The sequence below is a fragment of the Stegostoma tigrinum genome, chromosome 29, assembly GCF_030684315.1.
Source record: "Stegostoma tigrinum isolate sSteTig4 chromosome 29, sSteTig4.hap1, whole genome shotgun sequence".
Taxonomy (NCBI): Eukaryota; Metazoa; Chordata; class Chondrichthyes; order Orectolobiformes; family Stegostomatidae; genus Stegostoma; species Stegostoma tigrinum.
This window is the reverse complement of record NC_081382.1, coordinates 44,497,096-44,524,233: the sequence shown is the minus strand read 5'-3', so window position 1 is coordinate 44,524,233 and position 27,138 is coordinate 44,497,096. Positions and strand designations below refer to the sequence as shown.

Below are 27,138 nucleotides of genomic sequence, written 5' to 3'. Positions count from 1 at the left end.
GAGGATAACTGATACGGCAGACATTGGAAGAGTGTTGTACTCGCATTGTTGATTGTAAAAGTGGTATGCAGTGTGAGAGCAGATTTTGCTGAAAACTATTTTGTACTGAAGAACAACACAAATTGGCATCAGAGGGACAGAAGGCTACACTAAGCAGTATCAGAACTTCAAAACTGCAAGAGCATGCTCTGCCAAATTGGAATTGGAGTTTAAAGAGGACCAGATGTGGTTCCATGCCTGTACATTCTGTGCCAAACTGCACAAGTTCGGTTTAATTACACTGAAATCTGATGCACATATCACTCCCAAAATCTTTCATTCTCATGGTCAAATAGAACAAAGATTCACACTGAGGGATTGCATTCTTAATCTCACTTCTTGGCAAATCTGTCGATTAATGCAGATTTGAAATTATCTCATTTACAGCCAAGTCACTCTCAAACTATGGCCTGAGATCTTCATCTGTGACATTTGATCTCTCATCCACCCTAGTTCATGCTCTGCCTGCTCCTTCTCATGTTCAATAAAGGTGCTATATAAATGTAGATAGGGTGATGAAGGCGTATGGCATGATTGCCTTTATTGGTTGGGGAATTGAGTATAAGAGTTAGAATGTCATGTTGCAGCTTTATAAGACTGGTTAGGCCATATTTAGATTGTTATGTTCATCTCTGGTTGTTACATTGCAGGAAGGATGTAGAGACTTTGGTCAGGATACAGAAGAGGTTTACCAGGATGCTGCCTGGATTAGAGGGTATGAGCTACAAGGACAGGCTAGAAACACTCGAGTTGTTTTCTCTGGAGCAGCAGAGGCTGAGGGGAGGCTTGATGAAAATCTAGATAATTATGAGATGCATAGATAGGGTTAATGGTCAGAAACATTTTCCCAAAGTCGAAACATCTGAAACTGAGGGGCATGCATTTAGGTGAGAGGGGGAAAGTTCAAAGGAGATGTGAGGGTCAGGTTCCCCACCCTCTTCCCCTCACACAAAGTAGTAGGTGTCTGGAACATGCTGCCAGCGGTGATGGTAGAGGCAGATATGATAGAGACATTTAAGGGACTTTTAGATAAGCACCTGAATATGTAAGGAATGGAGGGATACGGACCAAGGGCAGACAAAAGGGATTAGTTTCATTTGATGTCATGCTCGGCACAACATCATGGACCGAAGGCCCTGTTCCTGTGCTGTACTATTCTACATTCTGTGATCTACATAACCTGTCTTTCCAGTGATGCCAGTCTCATTCTTCCTTGGGACTTCCTATAAATGATCACACACTGCGAGACCTTATCCAGGTCCTTTCTCTCTTTCCTCTGGTTTCCAGTATTCAATCCCACCTCCCCCAAATATAAAGTACCCAGTTTGTAAGCTATGCTCCCTGGTGTCTGGATGTTATCGTTTGACTAATGAATGTTTCCTGGCACTGGATTGAACTTGCTTATATTCTACTTCATCACAGCCAAGATGTCATGTTAAAAATGTCACACCATAATTGCCATATTATTTTGTTCACTCGTGAGATGAGTGTCACAGGCTGGGCTCAGCATTTATTACCAGTCCTTACCTGCCCCTTGAGAAGGTGGGGGTGAGCTGCCTTCTTGAATCGCTGCAGCCCATGTGCTGTAGGGTGACCCACAATGCCCTTAGGGAGGGAATTCCAGGATTTTGACCCTGTGACACTAAAGGTATGGCAATAAATTTCCAAGTCAGGATGGTGAGTGGCTTGGAAGAGAACATGCAGGGAGTGGTGTTTCCATGTATCTGCTGCTCTAGTCCCTCTAGATGGAAGTGGTCATGGGTTTGGAAGGTGCTGTCTAAGGATCTTTGGTAAGTTTCTGCAGTGCATCTTGTAGATAGTACATACTGCTGCTACTGAGCGTCAGTCGTGGAGGGAGTGAATGCTTGGGAATGTGGTGCCAATCAAACTATCACATCTTTCTACGCCAAGGTTGTGTATCAAGCTTCAAACCAAAATGGAAAAACAAGATATTTTGTAATCTCCAGGAAATTCTCCACAGCATCAGTAAACTCTTGATCCAACAGTTCAAATTGCTGTTGTCTCCCACTTTGTGGTCACCCTGAGTATGGAGAAGGGTGGACAGGTCAGTGAATCTTCTTATGGGCCTGCTCCTGGGCCTGGCCAATGTGGCTATTAACAGGTTCAGGCGGTGGACCATGGAGGGGGTCGGTGTGCCTGACTGTCTACCCCTCCTTTGTGGTTCCATCAGTGCTTGGGTGTCCCTGGCCAGGGGCCATACAATGCTCACCAGCGCAATAAAGGCTTCTAGAGACAGTGGGCACTGCAGGTGCATTATCAGCCGAAAGAGTGCTATTTTGATTTAATTAGCTTTCGTCCGCTTCAATAAGTTTCTGTAACTGTTAGTTTATGTGTTTTGACAGTGCTGCATTAGGGGCTGTTTAATGGAATTTTGTTAATTTATGGATAAAAAGAGGAGAACATCAGCCATAACAATTGAAATCTGGCTAACTCTGATTTCTGGCCTTAAAGAGAAACAGCTCCAACTTAGCAGCAGAATAGTACATTATATAGTTGACAATGTAAATCTTTATTACACCCAGTCTGTCAAAGCTTAGCCAGCTGTTTTGTGAGAAATATTCGACAGTTTCTGTACCAGTCCTTCTCATTGATGCCAATGTCACTTTGTTTTTCATGACATTGCTGACTGTCCAGCTGCAGTCCCTGCTCATGCCCTGAACAACACTGCTATCAATGTTCACATTTCTCTCAACTTATAGCACACAAAATAAAAGTGCTTGGGATTGAGGATTGGTTAACATGTAGAAAACTGAGCAGGGAGAAATGGTTTGCAGGCTGTGAGCCATATGGTACAGAGAGGCTCAGAGCTTGGGACCCAGCTGCTCACAAGCTGTGTCTGAGGTCTGGATGTGAGACCCAATATATTTCCAAATTTGTGGAGGATACAAAACTTGGGTGGACAGTGAGTTTTCTGGAGAATACAAAGACATTTCAAGTGATTTAGAAAGTTTGAGTAAGTAGGAAAGAGTATGGAGCACATGCGTCATGTAGATAGGTTTGAGGTTGACAGCTTTAGTGGGAGGAAAGGATGTGCAGAGTATGTTTAAAATGGTGGGAATCTGGAAAGTGTTCACATCCAAAGGAACCTGGATATCCTTATTGATGAGTCACTGGAAGCTAACGTTCATCTGCAGTGAACAGTTTGGAAGGGAAATGATATATTAGTCTATATCACAAGACAATTTGGCACAGGAGCAACGAGACCATGTTTCAATTGTATCAAACACAGCGATACGGTACCTGAAGTATTGAACGTCGTTCTGGTCTTTTGGCCTGAGGAAGGATATTCTTTACACAGAGGGAGAGCAGTGAACATTACCCAGGCTGATTTCCGGGTTAGTGAGATTGTCTGGTGATGAGACTGGACCTGTGCTGTCTGAGGTTTAGAAGAATGAGAGGTGATCTTTGAGAAACTGACCAAATTCTTAAGATGCAGAAAAGGTATTTCCCCTGGAACCAGGGGATACTGTCCCAGAATAAAAGGCAATTCATTTGTGACTGATTTGAGGAAGAAATGCTTCACCCAGAAGAGATGAATCTTTAGAATTCTCTGCCCCAGAGGATGTAGAGGTTCAGTCATGAAGTAAGTTCAAGGAGGAGATTCCAAGATAATAAAATGTGAGGCTGGATGAACACAGCAGGCCAAGCAGCATCTCAGGAGCACAAAAGTTGACGTTTCGGGCCGAGACCCTTCATCAGAGAGGGGGATGGGGGGAGGGAACTGGAATAAATAGGGAGAGAGGGGGAGGCGGACCGAAGATGGAGAGTAAAGAAGATAGGTGGAGAGAGTGTAGGTGGGGAGGTGGGAGGGAATAGGTCAGTCCAGGGAGGACGGACAGGTCAAGGAGGTGGGATGAGGTTAGTAGGTAGCGGGGGGTGCGGCTTGGGGTGGGAGGAAGGGATGGGTGAGAAGAAGAACCGGTTAGGGAGGCAGAGACAGGTTGGACTGGTTTTGGGATGCAGTGGGTGGGGGTAAGAGCTGGGCTGGTTGTGTGGTGCAGTGGGGGGAGGGGACGAACTGGGCTGGTTGAGGGATGCAGTAGGGGAAGGGGAGATTTTGAAACTGGTGAAGTCCACATTGATACCATATGGCTGCAGGGTTCCCAGGCGGAATATGAGTTGCTGTTCCTGCAACCTTCGGGTGGCATCATTGTGGCAGTGCAGGAGGCCCATGATGGACATGTCATCAAGAGAATGGGAGGGGGAGTGGAAATGGTTTGCGACTGGGAGGTGCAGTTGTTTTTTGCGAACTGAGCGGAGGTGTTCTGCAAAGCGGTCCCCAAGCCTCCGCTTGGTTTCCCCAATGTAGAGGAAGCCGCACCGGGTACAGTGGATGCAGTATACCACATTGGTAGATGTGCAGGTGAACCTCTGCTTGATGTGGAATGTCATCTTGGGGCCTGGGATGGGGGTGAGGGAGGAGGTGTGGGGACAAGTGTAGCATTTCCTGCGGTTGCAGGGGAAGGTGCCGGGTGTGGTGGGGTTGGAGGGCAGTGTGGAGCGAACAAGGGAGTCACGGAGAGAGTGGTCTCTCCGGAAAGCAGACAGGGGAGGGGATGGAAAAATGTCTTGGGTGGTGGGGTCGGATTGTAAATGGCGGAAGTGTCGGAGGATAATGCGTTGTATCCGGAGGTTGGTAGGGTGGTGTGTGAGAACGAGGGGGATCCTCTTGGGGCGGTTGTGGCGGGGGCGGGGTGTGAGGGATGTGTCGCGGGAAATGCGGGAGACGCGGTCAAGGGCGTTCTCGATCACCGTGGGGGGAAAGTTGCGGTCCTTAAAGAACTTGGACATCTGGGATGTGCGGGAGTGGAATGTCTTGTCGTGGGAGCAGATGCGGCGGAGGCGGAGGAATTGGGAATAGGGGATGGAATTTTTGCAGGAGGGTGGGTGGGAGGAGGTGTATTCTAGGTAGCTGTGGGAGTCGGTGGGCTTGAAGTGGACATCAGTTACAAGCTGGTTGCCTGAGATGGAGACTGAGAGGTCCAGGAAGGTGAGGGATGTGCTGGAGATGGCCCAGGTGAACTGAAGGTTGGGGTGGAAGGTGTTGGTGAAGTGGATGAACTGTTCGAGCTCCTCTGGGGAGCAAGAGGCGGCGCCGATACAGTCATCAATGTACCGGAGGAAGAGGTGGGGTTTGGGGCCTGTGTAGGTGCGGAAGAGGGACTGTTCCACGTAACCTACAAAGAGGCAGGCATAGCTGGGGCCCATGCGGGTGCCCATGGCCACCCCCTTGGTCTGTAGGAAGTGGGAGGAGTCAAAAGAGAAGTTGTTGAGTGTGAGGACGAGTTCAGCTAGGCGGATGAGAGTGTCGGTGGAGGGGGACTGGTCGGGCCTGCGGGACAGGAAGAAGCGGAGGGCCTTGAGGCCATCTCCATGCGGAATGCAGGTGTACAGGGACTGGACGTCCATGGTGAATATGAGGTGTTGGGGGCCAGGGAATTGGAAGTCCTGGAGGAGGTGGAGGGCGTGGGTGGTGTCACGGACGTAGGTGGGGAGTTCCTGGACCAAAGGGGAGAAAATGGAGTCCAGATAGGTGGAGTCCATGTACACCTGCATTCCGCATGGAGATGGCCTCAAGGCCCTCCGCTTCTTCCTGTCCCGCAGGCCCGACCAGTCCCCCTCCACCGACACTCTCATCCGCCTAGCTGAACTCGTCCTCACACTCAACAACTTCTCTTTTGACTCCTCCCACTTCCTACAGACCAAGGGGGTGGCCATGGGCACCCGCATGGGCCCCAGCTATGCCTGCCTCTTTGTAGGTTACGTGGAACAGTCCCTCTTCCGCACCTACACAGGCCCCAAACCCCACCTCTTCCTCCGGTACATTGATGACTGTATCGGCGCCGCTTCTTGCTCCCCAGAGGAGCTCGAACAGTTCATCCACTTCACCAACACCTTCCACCCCAACCTTCAGTTCACCTGGGCCATCTCCAGCACATCCCTCACCTTCCTGGACTTCTCAGTCTCCATCTCAGGCAACCAGCTTGTAACTGATGTCCACTTCAAGCCCACCGACTCCCACAGCTACCTAGAATACACCTCCTCCCACCCACCCTCCTGCAAAAATTCCATCCCCTATTCCCAATTCCTCCGCCTCCGCCGCATCTGCTCCCACGACAAGACATTCCACTCCCGCACATCCCAGATGTCCAAGTTCTTTAAGGACCGCAACTTTCCCCCCACGGTGATCGAGAACGCCCTTGACCGCGTCTCCCGCATTTCCCGCGACACATCCCTCACACCCCGCCCCCGCCACAACCGCCCCAAGAGGATCCCCCTCGTTCTCACACACCACCCTACCAACCTCCGGATACAACGCATTATCCTCCGACACTTCCGCCATTTACAATCCGACCCCACCACCCAAGACATTTTTTCCATCCCCTCCCCTGTCTGCTTTCCGGAGAGACCACTCTCTCCGTGACTCCCTTGTTCGCTCCACACTGCCCTCCAACCCCACCACACCCGGCACCTTCCCCTGCAACCGCAGGAAATGCTACACTTGTCCCCACACCTCCTCCCTCACCCCCATCCCAGGCCCCAAGATGACATTCCACATCAAGCAGAGGTTCACCTGCACATCTACCAATGTGGTATACTGCATCCACTGTACCCGGTGCGGCTTCCTCTACATTGGGGAAACCAAGCGGAGGCTTGGGGACCGCTTTGCAGAACACCTCCGCTCAGTTCGCAAAAAACAACTGCACCTCCCAGTCGCAAACCATTTCCACTCCCCCTCCCATTCTCTTGATGACATGTCCATCATGGGCCTCCTGCACTGCCACAATGATGCCACCCGAAGGTTGCAGGAACAGCAACTCATATTCCGCCTGGGAACCCTGCAGCCATATGGTATCAATGTGGACTTCACCAGTTTCAAAATCTCCCCTTCCCCAACTGCATCCCTCAACCAGCCCAGTTCGTCCCCTCCCCCCACTGCACCACACAACCAGCCCAGCTCTTCCCCCCCACCCACTGCATCCCAAAACCAGTCCAACCTGTCTCTGCCTCCCTAACCGGTTCTTTCTCTCACCCATCCCTTCCTCCCACCCCAAGCCGCACCCCCCGCTACCTACTAACCTCATCCCACCTCCTTGACCTGTCCGTCCTCCCTGGACTGACCTATTCCCTCCCACCTCCCCACCTACACTCTCTCCACCTATCTTCTTTACTCTCCATCTTCGGTCCGCCTCCCCCTCTCTCCCTATTTATTCCAGTTCCCTCCCCCCATCCCCCTCTCTGATGAAGGGTCTAGGCCCGAAACGTCAACTTTTGTGCTCCTGAGATGCTGCTTGGCCTGCTGTGTTCATCCAGCCTCACATTTTATTATCTTGGAATCTCCAGCATCTGCAGTTCCCATTATCTCTCAAGGAGGAGATTGACAGGTTTCTAGATACTAATGGCATCAAGGAAAATAGGCTCAATGCAGGGAGATGACTTTGAGGGGGATGATCAGCTACGATCTAGAATGGCAGGGCAGGTTCACGGACTGATTGGCCTGCTCCTATGTTCCTATATTCACATGGTCCAACTCTTCCCTTCTTTCAGCTTCTCTGCTTCATTTTCTGGGAAAAGACTATTGATCATGTTTCACCACAGACTTCCCCAGCCTCCTCCCTGCTCTTGCTCATGCCCCATTTCCTGTCAGGCTTCGATTACATTCTCCCCAGTTTCTCTGTCCCCAAAGTACTTGTCCAGACATTACAACAGTCCACACCAGCACCCCCAATTTGTCGTCCTTTCTCTTCAGCTGGGGATTTTGCCCAATTACCCCTCCCCGGTGAGACGGACAGCGTCCTGCACTGTGTCCGAGCCGTTTACACACGTCTGGTCTTCCCACTTCCTCTAACTCCCAGATTGATTATAGAGTATAGCTTGTCTTCACCCCCCTCCCCATGTGACCAGCATCTGCTCCAACAAACCATACCCCGCTTCACCATGACGTCTCGCTCCCTCCCCTTTTAGCATTCCAAAGGGGCTATTATTTTTGTGATGCCCTGGACCAATCCTCAATCACCCCCATCCCCTTCCCATGGTACCTAACCATCCAAACCAAGGAGATGCTGCATTTTCCTGACTTGTTTCAGCTTGTAACATTGAGTTCCCCCTGACAGTGTGCTCTCCTTTCTGTTGGGTTTGTGGAACACCTTTGTTCAGTCCCCAAGCATAACCCTCAGCTTGTTGTTTTCACCTTGCTTCCATACTGACTTCTCTGGCCTTGGCCTGCAGCACCCTTTCTAAAGAAGCTCGAGGTTACAGCAGCAGGCTCATTGACCGACTCAGCACTTTACAACCTCCAGAACCAACACTAAGTTCAGCAATTTTACATCCCAACTCAGTCCGCACTTTCATTTGTGTTTTTCTTTTGCTGGTTTGTTATTTTTTCATTCTCTCATCTCTCTAATTTATTTTGTTTCCATAGAGCAGTGTTTCAGGATCCTGCCATTCACACCTCCTTCCATACATTAGTCTGAATTTTTATTTCTCCAATTCCCTCTGTCTTTTGGTCATTGCATCATTTGCTGCTTTGACATTAATTCTCTCCTTTACTTCTGAAGTGCTGCTGAAGCTGCAGTGGAGAATGTTAGCTCCACTCAGAGGCCTATGAGAGTGAGTTCTGACTGTTTGAACTGTGTCCGTTTTGAAAAGTTTTGTTTGGTTTTAATAAGAGCGGTTCCTGACAATGATATCAATGATATCACCCATCTGTTTCCACATCTTCAACATGCATGTGACATCAATAAATTACTGAGATCTGCTCACTCTGACCTTCTGTCCCACTCTCTTTATTCTCTCTCTTTACCTTTCATTGTTTCTCATTTTCCCTGTCTCACTCTCTCTCTCTTTGTCTCCCTCTGTCTGTCTCTCCAACAAAAATAGATGTTGCTGGCATAACTCAGCAGGTCTGGCAGCATCTGTGGGGAGAAAGCAAGTTCATGTTTCAAGCCTAATGACTCTTCATATCTCTCTCTCTTTTTCTCTCTCTCTCTCTATCTCTCTCTCTCTCTCACTGTCACTCTCTCTGTTTCCCTCTCTTTCTCTGTGTGTGTCTCTGTTTCCCTCTATTTCTCTGTCTGTCTGTCGCTCTCTCTGTCTCTCTCATTTCTCTCTCTCAGTTTCTCCATCTCTTTCTTTCTCTCTCTCAATCTCCCTCTCTCTGTTTCTTTCTCTCTGTCTCTGTCTCTCAGTGTCTTTCTCTCTCTGTGTTCCTCACTCGCTCCCTCTCTCAACCACCCCCTCCCATCTCTTCCTCATTCTTATCTTCTTTGTCAAGTATGTGGAACTCATTCATTTTCACATGTGCAGCACATTTTTTGTTCTGTTTAGTGATATGTTCTGATACATCTTCACTACTAATAATATGAAGCTAAATTATGAAATCCTTATTCTTCTGTAGGAAATTGTTTTAAAAAATCCTCAATACCTAACAACATTTTTTAATCACTAAATCACATCAACAGTTTACAACAAAATTCTAAACTTGCCAACCCTCTCGCACACTCGACACTGAACCCTAATGATGCATGAAACCGTCAAATTGGAATATGAAACAGGCGGCTCTCAAATCTCACACAGCATAATCCAAACTCCACCTATTCCAACATGCAATATAGAACCTCCACACTTCACCTTCCACGCCAGCCAAGGGCCACAATGACTGCTGAGTGAACAGTGGCCTCAGGGAGTCTGTGTAGGACACAGGATTGACAGTGTGGGAGGGGCGAGATGATGGTGCTTGTGGAGACTGATATCGATGAAAGAAAGAGAACAGCCACTTGTTGGTACAGGTGTAATAGCCCCATTGTTTAGACTACAGGCAGCAGCTGGAGCTGGATACTTACTCAGATCGGCTCCCTGTTTCATCCCATCTGTCTCTCAGGTACACAAAATGAAAGGGTTTCATTAACAGCTGCACAACATCACACAGTCTAAGTCTCTCTCTCATGTCTGTCTCCACATGGGGGGTCATGCTCAGATATCCGGGAAAACAAATCTCCAACATCAAACGGTAGAAGGACACAAGCGCAAGCTACCATATAGACAGAGGTTCAGCTCTTTAACAGGGAAGAGAGTTCTTTACAGAGGCAATAATTCATTTACATCAGCACTCCCTCAGCACTGACTCTCCAACAGTGCGGCGCTCCCTCAGCACTGACCCTCCGAAAGTGTGGCACTCCCTCAGCACTGACCCTCCATAAATGCGGCGCTCCCTCAGCACTGACCCTCCGACAGTGTGGCAGTCCCTCAGCACTGAACCTCCAACAGTGCGGTGCTTCCTCAGCGCTGACCCTCAGACAGTGCAACACTCCATCAGCACATCCTCCAGCATGGTGGTGCTCCCTCAGCACTGACCCTACGACAGTGCGGCACTCCCTCAGCGCTGACCCTCCAACAGTGCAGCACTCCCTCAGCACTGACCCTCCAACAGTACAGCTCTCCCTCAGCACAGACCCTCTAACAGTGTGGCGCTCCTTCAGCACTGACCCTCCGACAGTGCGGCGCTCCCTCAGCACTGACCCTCCAACAGTGCAGCACTCATGAACACAGGACAGTCTCAACCCTCGGCCATTGATACTCCATCAGCACATCCTCCAGCATGGTGGTGCTCCCTCAGCACTGACCCTACGACAGTGCGGCACTCCCTCAGCGCTGACCCTCCAACAGTGCAGCACTCCCTCAGCACTGACCCTCCAACAGTACAGCTCTCCCTCAGCACAGACCCTCTAACAGTGTGGCGCTCCTTCAGCACTGACCCTCCGACAGTGCGGCGCTCCCTCAGCACTGACCCTCCAACAGTGCAGCACTCATGAACACAGGACAGTCTCAACCCTCGGCCATTGATATACAAGTCCTGTGTGGTAGCTTCTTAGTCACATTAGTGCAATGCACTGTGGGAGTGTGATGTCTAGCACCATACAGAGAGAGTGGACCGATAGTGACAGTGGGACTGTCTCGCCCAGCCATTTATGGCCTGTTAGGAAGTGATTGCTGGTGAGGAATGAGATTCATGGAGAAAGTGTTGTCTGAAGAGTTAGGTTTTCAAGAAGATTCTTAAACGAGGAAGGAATTTGCTTCGTCTGAGCTTGAGGCAGATGTGAATTTCATGAGTTACTAATATTGATAATTTGTCTTTCTTTGTAACAAGTTCACGTTGTTATGTTCCATTTTCTGTTAAATATCTAGATTACATCATGAAACAAAGGTTAAAATTTGTATTTTAACAATCCTTCTCCTGTGCATTCTGGGCCTTATCAGTCAATGGTTTCAGATATTCAGGATTTGTAATTGTTTTTGAAATGAAAGACTCTTTTCATGAACCATGAGGCTCCCTTAAAATAATCAAAGATTGTTGTGGTTGGTTGGCCCCCCGAGCTGGTTTGTTCTTCCACAGACGTTACATTACCATGCTGGGTAACATCCTCATTGCAGCCTCTGATGAAGGTCAGTGTGTTTTTCCTGTCTGGTTTTTCAACCCTGGGGTCCATTGAGATGGATTGCGTCACTTCTAGGTTTCCTCCGTAGTGGAATGTATATGGGGTCAAGTTCAATGTGTTTATTGATGGCTTTCTTTGTGGAGTGCCAGGTTTCTAGGAATTCCTGTGCCTGTCTCTGCTTAGCCTGTCCCAGGTTCTTGGTGTTGTCCCAGTCGAAGTTGTGGCTCTCCTTGTCCATGTGGATTGAGATGAGTGAGTATTGGTCGTGTCTTTTTATCGCCAGTTGGTGTTTGTGTCCCCTCGTTGTTAGTTTCCTTCCTGTTTGTCTGATGTAGTGTTTCTCGCAGTCTCTGCAGGGGATTTTGTAGATGACATTGGTCCTATCCATGTCGGGGGTGTGGGTCTTTAGTTTGGGTGAGCAGTTGTCGTAGAGTTGATGTGGGTTTGTGTGCCACTCTGATGCCCAACGATCGTAGAATTCTTATGGTTAGTTCCACTGTGTTCCTGATGTAGAGTAGTGTGATGAGTATATTGAGGTGGGTAGATTCTTCCTGGTGTTGTTTGTGTAGGCAAATTCTGATCCAGTTCTTTGGAATCCATTACCCTTGAAAACCTGGAAGAGGTATTCTTCTTCCTCCTGGCAGAGTTCCACATTGCTGTCATGTGTTGTCGCTTGTTTAAATAGTGTTCGCACATAGCTTCGTTTGTGTGTGTCGGTATGGTTACTGTTGAAGTTCAGTACCTGGTCTGTGTGTGTGGCTTTGCTGTGCACTTTTGTTTGCAGTTCCCCATTTGCCTTGTGCTCTACCATGACATCCAGGAATGGGAACTGTTGGTTCCTCTCCTCCTCTCTGGTGAATTTTATTCCGGTGAGGGTGTTGTTTATAAGTTTGCGTGTTTCCTCTAGTTTGGTCCATTTAATGATGACAAAGGTGTTGTCCATGTAGTGTATTCATAGTTTTGGTTGGATTAGTGGAAGGGCCATCTTTTCTAGTCTTTGTATCACTGCCTCTGCTGTGGGTCCAGAGATAGGTGATCCCATGGATGTCTAGTTGATTTGTTCGTATGTTTGGCTATTGAAAGTGAAGTGGGTGGTGAAGTATAGATTCAATAGTTTGAGCATGTTGTCTGTGGAGATGGTTTCACTGGGGTCTCGCCCTTGTTCCAGTAGAGCTGTCATTGTTTCCCTTGCTAGTGGTATGTTTATTGTTGTGAATATGGCAATGGCGTCAAACAATATCATGGTCTCTTCATCGTCTATCCTTCTGTCTTTGATGCATTTGAGGATGCTTGGGCTGACTGGATAGAGTGGGGTGACTTGTTAACTGGGTCCCTGAGTCTCCTTTTTAGTTCCTTGGCTAATCTGTGTGATGGAGTGCCTGGTAGGAAGACAATGGGTCTGTGGGGGACTTCTGGCTTGTGCATTTTCGGGAGGCCATAGCATTGGGGTGTGTTGGTACCTTCGGGTTTCATTCTTAAGAAGTCTGCTTTGTTGATCTGTCCTGCTTGTTTAAGTCTTTTTAGCGTGTAAAGGATTTTGTGCCTTGGAGTTGTAGTCGTTTTTATTCAGTATTACTGTCATGTGCCCTTTGTCTGCGGATTGTGTTGTAATGTTCTTGTCCTTCTTCAGTCCTTCCAGGGCCTGTCTTTCCAATGTGTTGAGGATGTTGAGCTCGCTCCTTCTGCTTAGTGTCGGGATTACTGTCTGTCTTATCGTTTGTTGTGTTTCTTCATTGATATTGTTGGCCCCAGTGTGGCTAGAAATTCCGTTTTGTTGGTGTCCCTGAAGTTGTAGTTCAGTCCTCGGGTGAAAACGGCTTTTTCCGTGTCTGTCAGTTTCCTGTCTGAGAGGTTCCTTATCCATATGTCCGTTCAGTTGTTGTCATTTTTGTGGGTAAGTGTGGTTAGCTTGTCTTGCAGGGTTTGTCTTTTCTTGGTTCTTGTGGTCTGTTGGCTGGTATTGATGGCTCGTTCCATGTCGGTTGTCCAGTCTTGATTGGTAGCTTCCAGGAATAAAGTTTTTTGGCATGTAATTTCTCTGTTGTATTTGCGGAGCCGGATGTGTGCGTCGTTTATCATTATCCTTACCATCTTGCGGCCGTTTTGTTCTGCTGTTTTCTGGGCTTGTGGGTTGTTGCTGGATGGTTTGTACCTCACACTACTTGATGATACCTGGTTCCTGAGGCATCCATGCAGGAAATAGAGTTGTTCGCGGGTTGCACTCTCTCGTTTGGTGTAGTTTTAGTATAGAGAGCGCAACCCATGAACAACTCTACTTCCGGCTGCACTGATGATGTTACCCAGCACGGTAACAAAATGTCTGCAGGACAACAAACCAGCTCAGTGAGCCAACCAACCTCAACACCCACAACCCGAGCTACAGATCTATTCCAAAACCTTAGATAATCAATGAGTGTAATCCCAGACTCCATCTGACAGACGGCTTGAAACAGAGTGGACAGGAATCTGTGGATGGACTGGTCAGACGGGCAAAGAATAGCAAATGGAATTTAATCCTGAAAAGTATAAGGTGATGCATTTTGGGAGTACTGATGTGGTAAGGGAGTGCATGATGAATGGTAGAACCCCAGGAGGTACAGAGAGTCAGAGGGACCTCAGTGTGCACATCAATAAATCCTTGAAGACAGTAGGACAGGTCGATAGGTAGTTAAGAAGGCATATGGGACACTCGCCTTTATTGGTGACAGTATTGAATATAGAGCAAAGAGGATATGATGGAACTATATATAACAGTAGTTAGGCTGTAACTGGAGGACTGTGTGCAGTTCTGGTCACAGCACTCGTAACGATGTGATTGCACTGGAGGGAGTGCAGAGGTAATTCACCAGGATTTTGCCTGGAAAGGAGCAGTTTGACTATGCACAGAGGCTGGATAGGCTCAAGTTGCTTTCTTTGGAGGAAAGAATGTTGAGGAAGGACTTGATTGACGTTGACAAAGTTCTGAGAGTTAGTGGGAAGAAACCTTGTAGAGACACCATGGCAGCTGGTGGAATTTAAGGTCAAAGTAATAATCTGGAATGCAAAGCTGGTCACAGAGATGGGACTATGAGATATTAATCAGTTGTTGTAGAAACCCAATTTCGTTCACAAATATCCTTCAAAGAAGGAATTCTGCCATCTTTACATGGTCTGGCCTCTGAAATGGTTTGGGGCAATTAGGGATCAGCCACCAATCTGGCCCTGCCTGCAATACCCACCCCATGGGCTGCTGCCCTGTCCACAGACTGTGGGAGGTTGCACGATGCTCTGAGAAGGTTTCTCCTGGAGCCCTCCCCATTCTTGAACAACAACCTTCATTAATATAGCACCTTTAATGAGACAAAGTATGCTAAGGGGCAACACAGGACATCAAGCAAAGGTTTGACACCAACGAATATCAGATGATAATAGGTCAAGCAGTAACGAGATTGATCAAAAGGGGAGATTTTAGTGACCCTCTTAATAGGTGATAGAGAGATGGCAAGGTTTAGGAGGGAATTCCAGAGCTCGAGACCCAGCCAGCTGAAGGCACAACTACCAGTGTTGGAGCAATGGGAATCAGGGAATGGGTGAGAGACTGTAATTTGCACATTCTCCCTGTGTCATTGTGGGTTTCCTCTGGGTGCCCCAGCTTCTTCCCACATTCCAAAGATGTGCAGGTTAGGTGGATTGGCCATGCTATAATTGCCCATAGCATTCAGCGTTGTGTAGATTGGATGGGTCTGGGTGGGAGGCTGTGAGGGTCGGTGTGGTCTTGTTAGGCCGAAGGGCCTATTTCCACACTGTAGGGGTTCTATAAAGCTACAAGTCTTTAGATCAACTGACCACAGTGTTCAGCTGCTGGGTGTTTGCAGGATCCTTGTTATCTGAACAATAATTGCTATATTTACCTGTGAAATAGTCTGAGGTGTTCCTCAGTGAGGGAGAAACTGTCTGAGAACCACAAAAAAAATCAATAATATTACAGAAAGTATATCCATAGGCTGCAGGGTCAATGCCCAGAGGGACACAGATTGAAGGGAATTGGTAAAAGAACCAGAGGGGGAGAAGAGGAGAAAGTTTTTGATGCAGTGAGTTGTTGAGTTCTGGGGCAAGGCAGTGGGAGCAGATTCAACAGGAACTTTCCCAAAGGGAATTGGAGAAACACCGGAAAAGGGGGAAGTTGTAAGCATTAGGAGAACAGCAGGGAGGAAGGAGTGGATTAATCGGAGAGAGAGCCAGAACACATTTGATGGGATGAATGGCGTCCTCCTCTACCAACGATTGCTGATAAAACAAGAATAAGTGGAGGAATATTGTGAATGGTCCCGGTCCAGCCTGCTTCCTCCTACTGATGTGATCTTTCTCCTTGTTTCAGGGTGAAATCCAGCAACTCTTGATTGTGCCTGACCACCGAGCTGCTTATGATTACTGTGAACATTACAGCCCAGACTGTGAGAGTCCCCTGCCTGATTCACCACAGTCTCAGGATCCCAACCTCGATAATTACGACGTAAGTAACTCCTTCCATGATGGGCTTTGTACTGTTCCCCAACGGAACTCCATTCCCAGTATTTTCTGGGATTGCCAACTTGTCCTTGACCATCTTCCAGGAGGCCATGTCAAGTGATTTGGCGTCATTCACTGGACCCACCTCCATTTCCTTGCCATTGGTCACCCCGTTGTCCATCCCCACCATTTGTCCATCCCTGTAATGCCAGATATGGTCATGACAAAGTGGACAGCTCAATCAGAGATACTCTTTCTTGATAGGCCATTTCCCAATGCCCAATATCTTATAGAATTTATAATTGAAACTGTTCGAAGAAAAAGGAGAAAAGCACCTAATTCTTCCCAGAAAGCACCTAGTTTTCCCATTTTGCATACAGACATAAGCAGGAAACTCATCTCCAGTTCTGCAACACTCGAGGCTAAAGTTGGAGGGTTAGATAATGACCCTGGGCTGTCCTGGTCAGTCTAAGACTCGGAATCCCAGACACCAAACACTGGTCAGAATACTGACATCCTTCTCCCTATCCTAGTCCCAGCCACAGCTCCTCCTCAAACCACACCCCCACTCCCCTGTGCCCACAACTGCTGCATCCCACTCCCCTCCCCAACTGCCCTCAGCCCTAGCCACACACACCTGCCTCCTCCTCCCCCTTACCCTTTCATCCGGGTGATTTCATTCTCCTCCTGCTCATTCATAAACAGAAATTTGAGAAGAAAACGAAATTTAAAAAAACCTCCTTATTTACTGAGACAGGCTTGTTGCTTCTCTTTGCTGCCCACCATGTCCTGGAAGTGAATCTTTTGTTTGTGACTCCAGCAGGATGTGGAGGTTGAGATTGACAGGTGGGTAGATGACTGTGGGCATGAGACCACGGACTGGGATAACCAATTTATTGACCAGGGGTTCAGCTAAGGCACGTGCCGCAGACCCCACGTAGGTATAGGCAGCTGGGGGGAGGTCAGTCCATCAAAGGCCTCTTTGTCAGCATTGACCCTCCAGCAGCTCTCTTTTACCTCCCTACTTTTGGAGAGCGAGAGAAGTGAACTCTGACTGACCCTGCCGTATATAATGGTTGCATTCCATCATTTGGTGCGTCATGATGTTTACAGAGAGAGATTTTCGGAGCGCTTTCTGTAAATATTTAGAACATCCCTTGGTCTCCTGTGAAAATACGTGAGCCTTAAATATACCACAAGGCCTTAAGCAGATTTTTTTCTCACATCCTTGGGTTCAATTTAATATCCTGGCCTGTTTCAAAGGAATAAAGCAGGAGCCTAGTTTCTAGACAGAGCTCTGGCTTTGTCTCCACTACCAACTCCCAAAGGTGGTCCCCAAATGCCCCATTTGGGAGTTTACTGTGATCTTTGACAGCTGCTTCAGGGATCAGAGTCCTTAAAAACCCTTCAAAAAAGGAAAAGGCCTCAAGGTAGTTAATATTTAGATTTCTCTTGTCCCAATTGCTCCCCCTTACCTCTCCCTCTCCATCTCTCTAACCCCCCCACCATTTGCCCCAGTTCCTCCCCCTTACATTTCCCTCTCGGTCCCTCTACCCTTCCCTGATTTAACTCACGTTCGTTTTTCCTGTCCCCACTGACCTTCGCTTCTCTGCTATTTTCCCATGTTTTCATTTGCCCCAACTCCTTCACAGTTCCCATTCCACCCACCCCCATCGGATCCCTTTCTCCCAGTCTTTTGGGCTCCACCGCAGTGCCTGTGGACGACATTGAGGAAGCACTGTCTGACCTCCACCCCCGATCTGTGCTCTAAATGCCTGTTATTTTCTTCACAGCCTTCGGTGGATAATTATTATTACGAATATCCATATTATGACGACATCCTAGGGAATATTAATGAAGACCCCACTAAAACAATCCCAGAATATGGAGAGCAGATCACAGGGCCTGTCACTGAAGTGCCAGACCATCAGGTAAACACGGACAGTTCTCTTCATTCATTCAGGGCATGTGGATGTCTCTGGGGAGGCTGGCATTTACTGTGTCCCTAATTATCCCTTAAATTAAGTGGCTTCCTGGGCAAATTCAGAGGGCAGTTAGGGGTCAGCCACATTGGTGTAGGTCTGGAGTCTCATGTGGACCAGATCAGGTAGGAACAGCAGTTTTCATCCCAAAAGAACATCAGAGACCAAATGGGTTTTTACAATAATGGACAATAGTGTCACACTCACCAACACTGAGTCTATCTTTACTTTCCAGATTTTATGAATTGAAGTTAAATTTCTTTGCGGCCTAGATACGGTTTGTCACCCTGTCCCCACAGCTTTAATAAGAAAGCAGAAATTGTGCAGAAATTCAACAGGTCTAGCCGCATTGTCAGAAGGATAAACAGAGTTAAAGTTTCGAGTACAGGATGACTCATCTTCAGCCATTTTCCCAGAGCATTAGCTTGGCTCAGGGATTACTGATGATCCCTCATCTCCCCTGAGGCACGATATTGGAGCATTGGAGCACTGAGATACTCGGACAGTAAGATACTGGGGCACTGAGATACTGGGGCACTGAGATATTGGGACACTGAGATACTGGCGCACTGAAATACTGGCGCACTGAAATACTGCGGCACTGAGATACTGGGGCCCTGGGGTGCTGAGATACTGGGGCACTGAGATACTGTGGCACTGAGATACTGGGGCGCTGAAATACTGCGGCACTGAGATACTGGGACAGTGAGATACTGGGGCACATTAGATACTGGGGCACATGAGATACTGGGGCACTGAGATACTGGCATAGTGAGATATTGGGTCAGTGAGATACTGGAACGCTGAGATACTGGGATAGTGAGATACTGGGATAGAGAGATATTGGGATAGAGAGATACTGGGACAGTGAGATACTGGGACAGTGAGATACTGGGACAGTGAGATTCTGGGGCACTGAGATACTGGGGCACTAAGATTCTGGGGCACAGTGATTCTGTGACACTGAGATACTGGAACACCGAGACACTGGGACAGTGAGATACTGGAACACCGAGACACTGGGACAGTGAGATACTGGGACAGTGAGATACTGGGTCAGTGCGATACTGGGTCAGTGAGATAGTGGGTCAGTGAGGTATTGGGACACTGAGATACTGGGGCACAGATACTGGGGCACTGAGATACTGTGATAGTGAGATATTGGGTCAGTGATATACTGGGCCGCTGGAGCACTGGGGCACTGAGATACTGGCGCACTGAGATACTGGGGCACTGAGGTACTAACTGTCTATCTGTGTTTCTGTCTCTGTGTGTTCTTCATGCCTTCCTCTGACTTACACCATTGCCTTTCAACCAACCTGTCGTCAGCATAATGTACCAACCTTTACCCATTTACAATCAGCTCTGAAGAAGGTTACCAGATTGAAAACATTCACTCTGCTTTCTATGTACAGATGCTGTCAGACCTGTTGAGTTTCTCCAGCAATTTCTGACTTTGTTTTTGATTTCCACCATCTCCAGTTGTTTGGTTTTTGTTTAATGTTTTTATTCACTGACTCAGGAGACCCCAACTGAAGGTGAAGATGCCTACGAGGAGCCAACAACCACCATGCCAGAAACTACAACTTTAGAAGCTTACCCGTCATTGGTGACAAGTTATTATGACATCTATGGAGATGAATATTATTATCCAGAAATACCACTCATCGATGAAACATTGGACAAAGATGACTATGTTGTTTCAGGAGGAGATTGGCTTGACAATCAGGTAGGAGTACAGTCGCTGTTACAGGTGCAGCACTGGGAGCTCAGGAGCTCTAGTATGTTTGGTCACAATCAGCTTAGATTCTCATCTTTGCTGCTTTACCCCTAATTTACCAAAGATATTGATTACTCAGGGCTGTGGAGGTGAGGATTGGAGGTGGTTCTCAATCCAACAAGGAGTTCCTCTGGACGTTATGATGTGAGCTGGTGTTGAGCTGATCATCAGGACTGATTCTGTTCAGTTACAAGTGTATCCAGCCCCTTGGAACCAGTTGGGAGGCACTAGGTTCAGTCCCAGATCTTGCTTCTCAGGGATGAGATGCTGGCCTGGTAGAGAGTCCAACACACAGTCCCCAAATTCATCGCAGGGTTGAAAGTGTTAAATTGTGATGGCACGTTGATAAACTGGTTTGTTCTTGTGACATTTTACTAAAATACAGTGAAAGATGTTGTTTTGCATGCTCTACAGGCAGATTGTATCATAAAAAGTGCATCAGGGTAGCAAGAACAAAGGGTTGGAGAACGAAAGCATGTCAGTGGAGTTAAGACAGACATGTCATTGGTGCCATGTTGACATTGGTTGGAAAAAATGATGTGAAGCACCAAATGGCCTCTCCCTTCCCAACATAAAACATCCTGGGAAATAGGCCCTGGGAGATGCACCATGGGAAGTACACGCTGGGAAATATACCTGACAAATACACACCAGGAAATACACCCCGGGAAATACGCGCTGGGAAATACACACTGGGAAATGTACCCTGGGAAATATATCCTAGGAATTGTACACTGGGAAATACACCCCAGGAAATACACACTGGGAAATACTCCCCAGGAAAGACACCCCGGAAAATACACCTGGGAAATACATGCTGGGAAACACATCCTGGGAATACACGTTGAGAGATGCACACTGGGAAATACACGTTGGGAAATACACATTGGGAAATAGAAACCTGGGAAATATACCCTGGGAAATACACCCTGGGAAGTAGGCCCTGGGAAATACACCCCGGGAAATAAACCCTTGGAAACATACCCTGGGAAATATACCTGGGAAATACACGCTGGTAAGCATGCCCTGGGAAATATACCTGGGAAATATACCCTGGGCAATACATGCTGGGAAATATACCTGGTAAATACATGCTGGGAAACATACCCTGGGAAATACACCCTGGAAAATACACGTTGGGAAATACACCCTTAGAAACATACCGTGGGAAATACACCCTGGGAAATACACCTTGGGAAATGCACCCTGGGAAATATACCATGGGAAATACACCCCGGGAAATATACCTGGGAAATGCATGCCGGGAAATATACCTGGGAAATACATGCTGGGAAATACACACTGGGAAATAAAGCCCTGGGAAATATACCCTGGGAGATACACCCTGGGAAATAGACCCTGGGAAATACACCCTGGAAAATATACCCCAGGAAACATACCCTGGGAACATACCCTGGGAAATACATGCTGGGAAATACATGCTGGGAATCATACCCTGGGAAATATACCTGGTAAATACATGCTGGGAAACACATTCTGGGAATACACATTGAGAATTGCACACTGGGAAATACACGTTTGGAAATACACATTGGGAAATAGAAACCTGGGAAATATACCCCGGGAAATACACCCTGGGAAGTAGGCCCTGGGAAATACACCCCGGGAAATAAACCCTTGGAAATACACCCCGGGAAATAAACCCTTGGAAACATACCCTGGGAAATTCCCGCTGGGAAATACACCCTGGAAAATACACGTTGGGAAATACATTCTGGGAAATACACCCTAAGAAACATACTGTGGGAAATACACCCCAGGAAATGCACCCTGAGAAATATACCATGAGAAATACACCCCGGGAAATATACCTGGGAAATACACGCCGGGAAATACACACTGGGAAATAAAACCCTGGGAAATACACCCTGGGAAATACACCCTGGGAAATGTACCCTGGGAATTGTACCCTTGGAAACATACCTTGGGAAACATACCCTGGGAAATACACTGTGGGGAAATAGACCCTGGGGAAATAGACCCTGGGAACTATACCTGGGAAATACATCCTGGGAATACACCCTGGGAAATGTACCCTGAGCAATAAACGCTAGGGAATACACCCTGAGGAATGCACCCTGGTGAATACAGAATGGGAAATGCATACTGGGAAGTACACACTGGGAAATAGACACTGGCAAGTATGATAATAAAGTGTGAAGCTGGATGAACACAGCAGGCCAAGCAGCATCTCAGGAGCACAAAAGCTGACGTTTTGGGCCTAGACCCTTCACCAGAGAGGGGGATGGTGTGAGGGTTCTGGAATAAATAGGGAGAGAGGGGGAGGCGGACCGAAGATGGAGAAAAAAGAAGACAGGTGGAGAGAGTATAGGTGGGGAGGTAGGGAGGGGATAGGTCAGTCCAGGGAAGACGGACAGGTCAAGGAGGTGGGATGAGGTTAGTAGGTAGATGGGGGTGCGGCTTGGGGTGGGAGGAAGGGATGGGTGAGAGGAAGAACCGGTTAGGGAGGCATAGACAGGTTGGACTGGTTTTGGGATGCAGTGGGTTGGGAGGAAGAGCTGGGCTGGTTGTGTGGTGCAGTGGGGGGATGGGATGAACTGGGCTGGTTTAGGGATGCAGTCGGGGAAGGGGAGATTTTGAAACTGGTGAAGTTCACATTGATACCATATGGGTGCAGGGTTCCCAGGCGGAATATGAGTTGCTGTTCCTGCAACCTTCGGGTGGCATCATTGTGGCAATGCAGGAGGCCCATGATGGACATGTCATCTCGAGAATGGGAGGGGGAGTGGAAATAGTTTGCGACTGGGAGGTGCAGTTGTTTGTTGCGAACTGAGCGGAGGTGTTCTGCAAAGCGGTCCCCAAGCCTCCGCTTGGTTTCCCCAATGTAGAGGAAGCCGCATCGGGTACAGTGGATGCAGTATACCACATTGGCAGATGTGCAGGTGAACCTCTGCTTAATGTGGAATGTCATCTTGGGGCCTGGGATAGGGGTGAGGGAGGAGGTGTGGGGGCAAGTGTAGCATTTCCTGCGGTTGCAGGGGAAGGTGCCGGGTGTGGTGGTGTTGGAGGGCAGTGTGGAGCGAACAAGGGAGTCACGGAGAGAGTGGTCTCTCCAGAAAGCAGACAGGGGTGGGGATGGAAAAATGTCTTGTGTGGTGGGGTCGGATTGTAAATGGCGGAAGTGTCAGAGGATGATGCGTTGTATCCGGAGGTTGGTAGGGTGGTGTGTGAGAACGAGGGGGATCCTCTTAGGGCGGTTGTGGCGGGGGCGGGGTGTGAGGGATGTGTTGATCCCTCACATCCCTCACACCCCGCCCCCGCCACAACCGCCCTAAGAGGATCCCCCTCGTTCTCACACACCACCCTACCAACCTCCGGATACAACGCATCATCCTCCGACACTTCCGCCATTTACAATCCGACCCCACCACCCAAGACATTTTTCCATCCCCACCCCTGTCTGCTTTCCGGAGAGACCACTCTCTCCGTGACTCCCTTGTTCGCTCCACACTGCCCTCCAACACCACCACACCCGGCACCTTCCCCTGCAACCGCAGGAAATGCTACACTTGCCCCCACACCTCCTCCCTCACCCCTATCCCAGGCCCCAAGATGACATTCCACATTAAGCAGAGGTTCACCTGCACATCTGCCAATGTGGTATACTGCACCCACTGTACCCGGTGCGGCTTCCTCTACATTGGGGAAACCAAGCGGAGGCTTGGGGACCGCTTTGCAGAACACCTCCGCACAGTTCGCAACAAACAACTGCACCTCCCAGTCGCAAACCATTTCCACTCCCCCTCCCATTCTCGAGATGACATGTCCATCATGGGCCTCCTGCATTGCCACAATGATGCCACCCGAAGGTTGCAGGAACAGCAACTCATATTCCGCCTGGGAACCCTGCAGCCATATGGTATCAATGTGAACTTCACCAGTTTCAAAATCTCCCCTTCCCCTACTGCATCCCTAAACCAGCCCAGTTCGTCCCCTCCCCCCACTGCACCACACAACCAGCCCAGCTCTTCCCCCCAACCCACTGCATCCCAAAACCAGTCCAACCTGTCAATGCCTCCCTAACCGGTTCTTCCTCTCACCCATCCCTTCCTCCCACCCCAAGCCGCACCCCCATCTACCTACTAACCTCATCCCACCTCCTTGACCTGTCCGTCTTCCCTGGACTGACCTATCCCCTCCCTACCTCCCCACCTATACTCTCTCCACCTATCTTCTTTACTCTCCATCTTCGGTCTGCCTCCCCCTCTCTCCCTATTTATTCCAGTTCCCTCTCCCCATCCCCTCTCTGATGAAGGGTCTAGGCCCGAAACGTCAGCTTTTGTGCTCCTGAGATGCTGCTTGGCCTGCTGTGTTCATCCAGTCTCACATTTTATTATCTTGGAATTCTCCAGCATCTGCAGTTCCCATTATCACTGGCAAGTATGAACTGGGCAATGCACACTGGAGAATACACACTCATGAGTTTACACTAGGGAATAAACGCTGGGAAATAGACATTGGGGAATATATATGGAAATACACACCGGGGAGTACAGGCTTCGGAGGACACACTGGCGAGTACACACAGGGAAGTACAAGCTGAGGAGTACATGCTGGAGAGTATATGCTGGGGTGTGCGCGCTGGGGAATAAACACTGCGAAGCACACACTGGGGAATACACACTTGTGAGTACACAATAGGAAAGAGACACTAAAGAATAGACACTGGGAAATACACCCTAGGGAACACACACTGAATGACAAACACCGGATCAGCACGCACACACAGACACACACACACATGCACACACACCCTGAAACAGACACGTCCACTCTCTCTTCCGCTCTCACACACACACACCCATGTATGTACACACACACACACACACACACACACACACACCCTGACACACACACCCATGTACACACACACTCACCCTGATACAAACACATACAGACACACATATACACATGAACACACACACACATGTACACAGACACTCATACACAAATACACACACACATGTACCCAAACACACACACACACATATATACACGCTCGCAAGCAAAATGGAGGCTCAGCTGTAAATGTTTCTCAATGGCAGTTAAAGAATTAGAACCCCATGTTTACTACAGCAAAGAATTTAACTTGTCTTTTACAATCTTGGTTGTCTCTTTGAGCTTTCCTCAGGTCTGTTTACATCACCTTCTACTTTCTGTGCATTTTATCCAACTGTAATAATCAACCGTTCTCCTGTTCTGTGCTTTCCTGTTCTGTAAAGACCCAGACTGTCAGTCCGGAAGTGTTTGCACACAACGACACCATCTTGGAAGGAAATTCTGATTACACCGTCAACGAGGATCTGGACAAGAGAACAGGACCAGAGGAGACAGAAGACAAATTCAACGTAACCACAATCGGCGAAGAAGATGACAACTCATTCTATGATGACTATGAGGTCTATTATGAATATGAAGAACTCGATAACAACCGAGAAATCGGCCCTGTCTCCCCAGTGATCACAGATAACATCCGCGAAGTGGTGAGAATTTTAAATGGTGAACACTTCCAGCTTCAACATGGTGCTGCCTTCCCCATTGAAGATTCATCTGGAATCAAACACCCTCCCAACCTTTTATCCCATTCTCCCAATCTCTCATACCCTCTGTCCCTCACTCTCCCTCTCCCTTACACCCCCATCTCTCACTCTTCCTGTCCCTCACTTTCCCATCTCTCACTCCACCAAACCCTCACACCACCCATCCTTCGCTTCACTCTCCCCCTCACTGTCCCTCACCCTCTGTCCCTCACTCCCCACCCCTCAGCCCCTCTGTCCCTCATTCTCCCAATCCCTCACTACCCTGTCCCTCACTCTCCCCATCTCTCACTCTCCCCATCCCTCACAATCCCCCATCCCTCATTCTCCCCATCCTTCATGCCCTCATCACCCAGTCTACCATGCCGGACCCTCCATCCCTCATTTCCCCAGTCCCTCACTCTCCTCATTCCTCAATCCACCCCCTCAATGTTGATATTGTTCCTTTGACAAATTTGCTGTGGGTCGTGAATTTGCTAAATATGCCAAGAATATTTGAATTAAAAATTTGAACATGTTTCTGTTGTACTCATTGTCTCTAGGGCACTGGACCAAAGGGTGAAAAGGGACAGAAAGGTGAACCTGCCATTATCGAACCAGTGAGTATTTGGGCCCTGAGACGTTGGCTGGGATTGAGCTGTCATTCCAAGGAAGCTTTAAACTCCTCCATACCCAAGAATCTCACCACCCTATCCCTGGATGGTTCTGGAACACAGCAAGGTCAGGAGGTCCAGACCAACATCTCCTGGTGTACCGGGGTCATTGGCATCCTGCCCAGGTCCTTGAGGACTGTGGCCCAGTGGGGGGTACTGTTTACTTGGAGATCAGCTTTTATTTTCAACATGGAGAGAGGCCAATACAATATCGGAGTCTACATGGGCAGGGGGCCATGACGCACTGCCAGGCTCCTGGGCACAAACTGCCCCTTCCTCATTGCCATCACTAACCCCTCATCCTCTTACACCAGTTGGAGCTGCTGTCTCCAATGCTGTCTGACCTGGGCTGGAGACAGATGGTAACATGCCCCCAAGACTGTGTTTCCTTTTATTCATTCAGCACACATGGGCATTGCTGGTTGGGTCAGCATTTATCCTCTAGTTGCCCTTGAGAAGGTGGTGGTGAGCTGCCTTCTTGAACCACCACAGTCCACATGCTGTGTGTTTACCCACAATGCCATCAGGGAGGGATTTCCAGGATTTTGACCCAGCAACAGTGAAGGAACGGCAATATATTCCCAATTCAGGATGGTGAGTGGCTTGGAGGGGAACTTGCAGGTGTTATTTCTGCCCAAGTCTTTACAGATGGAAGTGATTGTGGATTTGGAAGGTGTTCCATGAGAGTTTTTGGTGAGTTTCTGCAGTTCATCTTGTAGATAGTACACACTGCTGCTCCTGAGCGTCGATGGTGGAAGGAGTGCATGTTTGTGGATGTGGTGCCAATCAAGCAGCTGCTTGGTCATGGATGGTGTCGAGCTTCTTGAGTGTTGTTAGGGCTGCACTCATCCAGGTAAGGAGTGAGTATTCCATCACACTCCTGAATAGTGCCTTGTAGGTGGTGGACAGCCTTTGAGAAGTCAGGAGTTGAGTTACGTGCCGCAGGATTCTTAGCCTCTGTGTATGATAACACAGCTGACAGGAACACAAAAGTTTTGATCGAATTAATGAGGGAAACTGTTTCCAGGGGCAGTAGGGTCAGTGACCAGAGGGACGTAGATTGAAGGGAATTGGGAAAAGAACCAGAGGGGGAGAGGAGAAGTGGATGGCCATGGATTTACAAAAGGTGAGGGAGGTTAAAGGGTTCCAGAATTCAGGTGA

The 27,138-nt window shown here is 48.5% G+C and overlaps 1 protein-coding gene across 2 annotated transcripts in view; it reads left to right on the top strand.

The window, feature by feature from the left end:
* col5a1 (procollagen, type V, alpha 1) overlaps positions 1-27,138 on the top strand; it is a 322,312-nt gene that overhangs the window by 157,623 nt on the left and 137,551 nt on the right. For both annotated transcript variants that reach the window (XM_059638382.1, XM_059638381.1), the window contains exons 5-9: positions 15,853-15,987; positions 17,777-17,914; positions 19,488-19,694; positions 25,010-25,270; positions 25,867-25,923. In XM_059638382.1, coding sequence (XP_059494365.1) covers positions 15,853-15,987; positions 17,777-17,914; positions 19,488-19,694; positions 25,010-25,270; positions 25,867-25,923 — 798 coding nt within the window. The remainder of the gene's footprint in view (positions 1-15,852; positions 15,988-17,776; positions 17,915-19,487; positions 19,695-25,009; positions 25,271-25,866; positions 25,924-27,138) is intronic.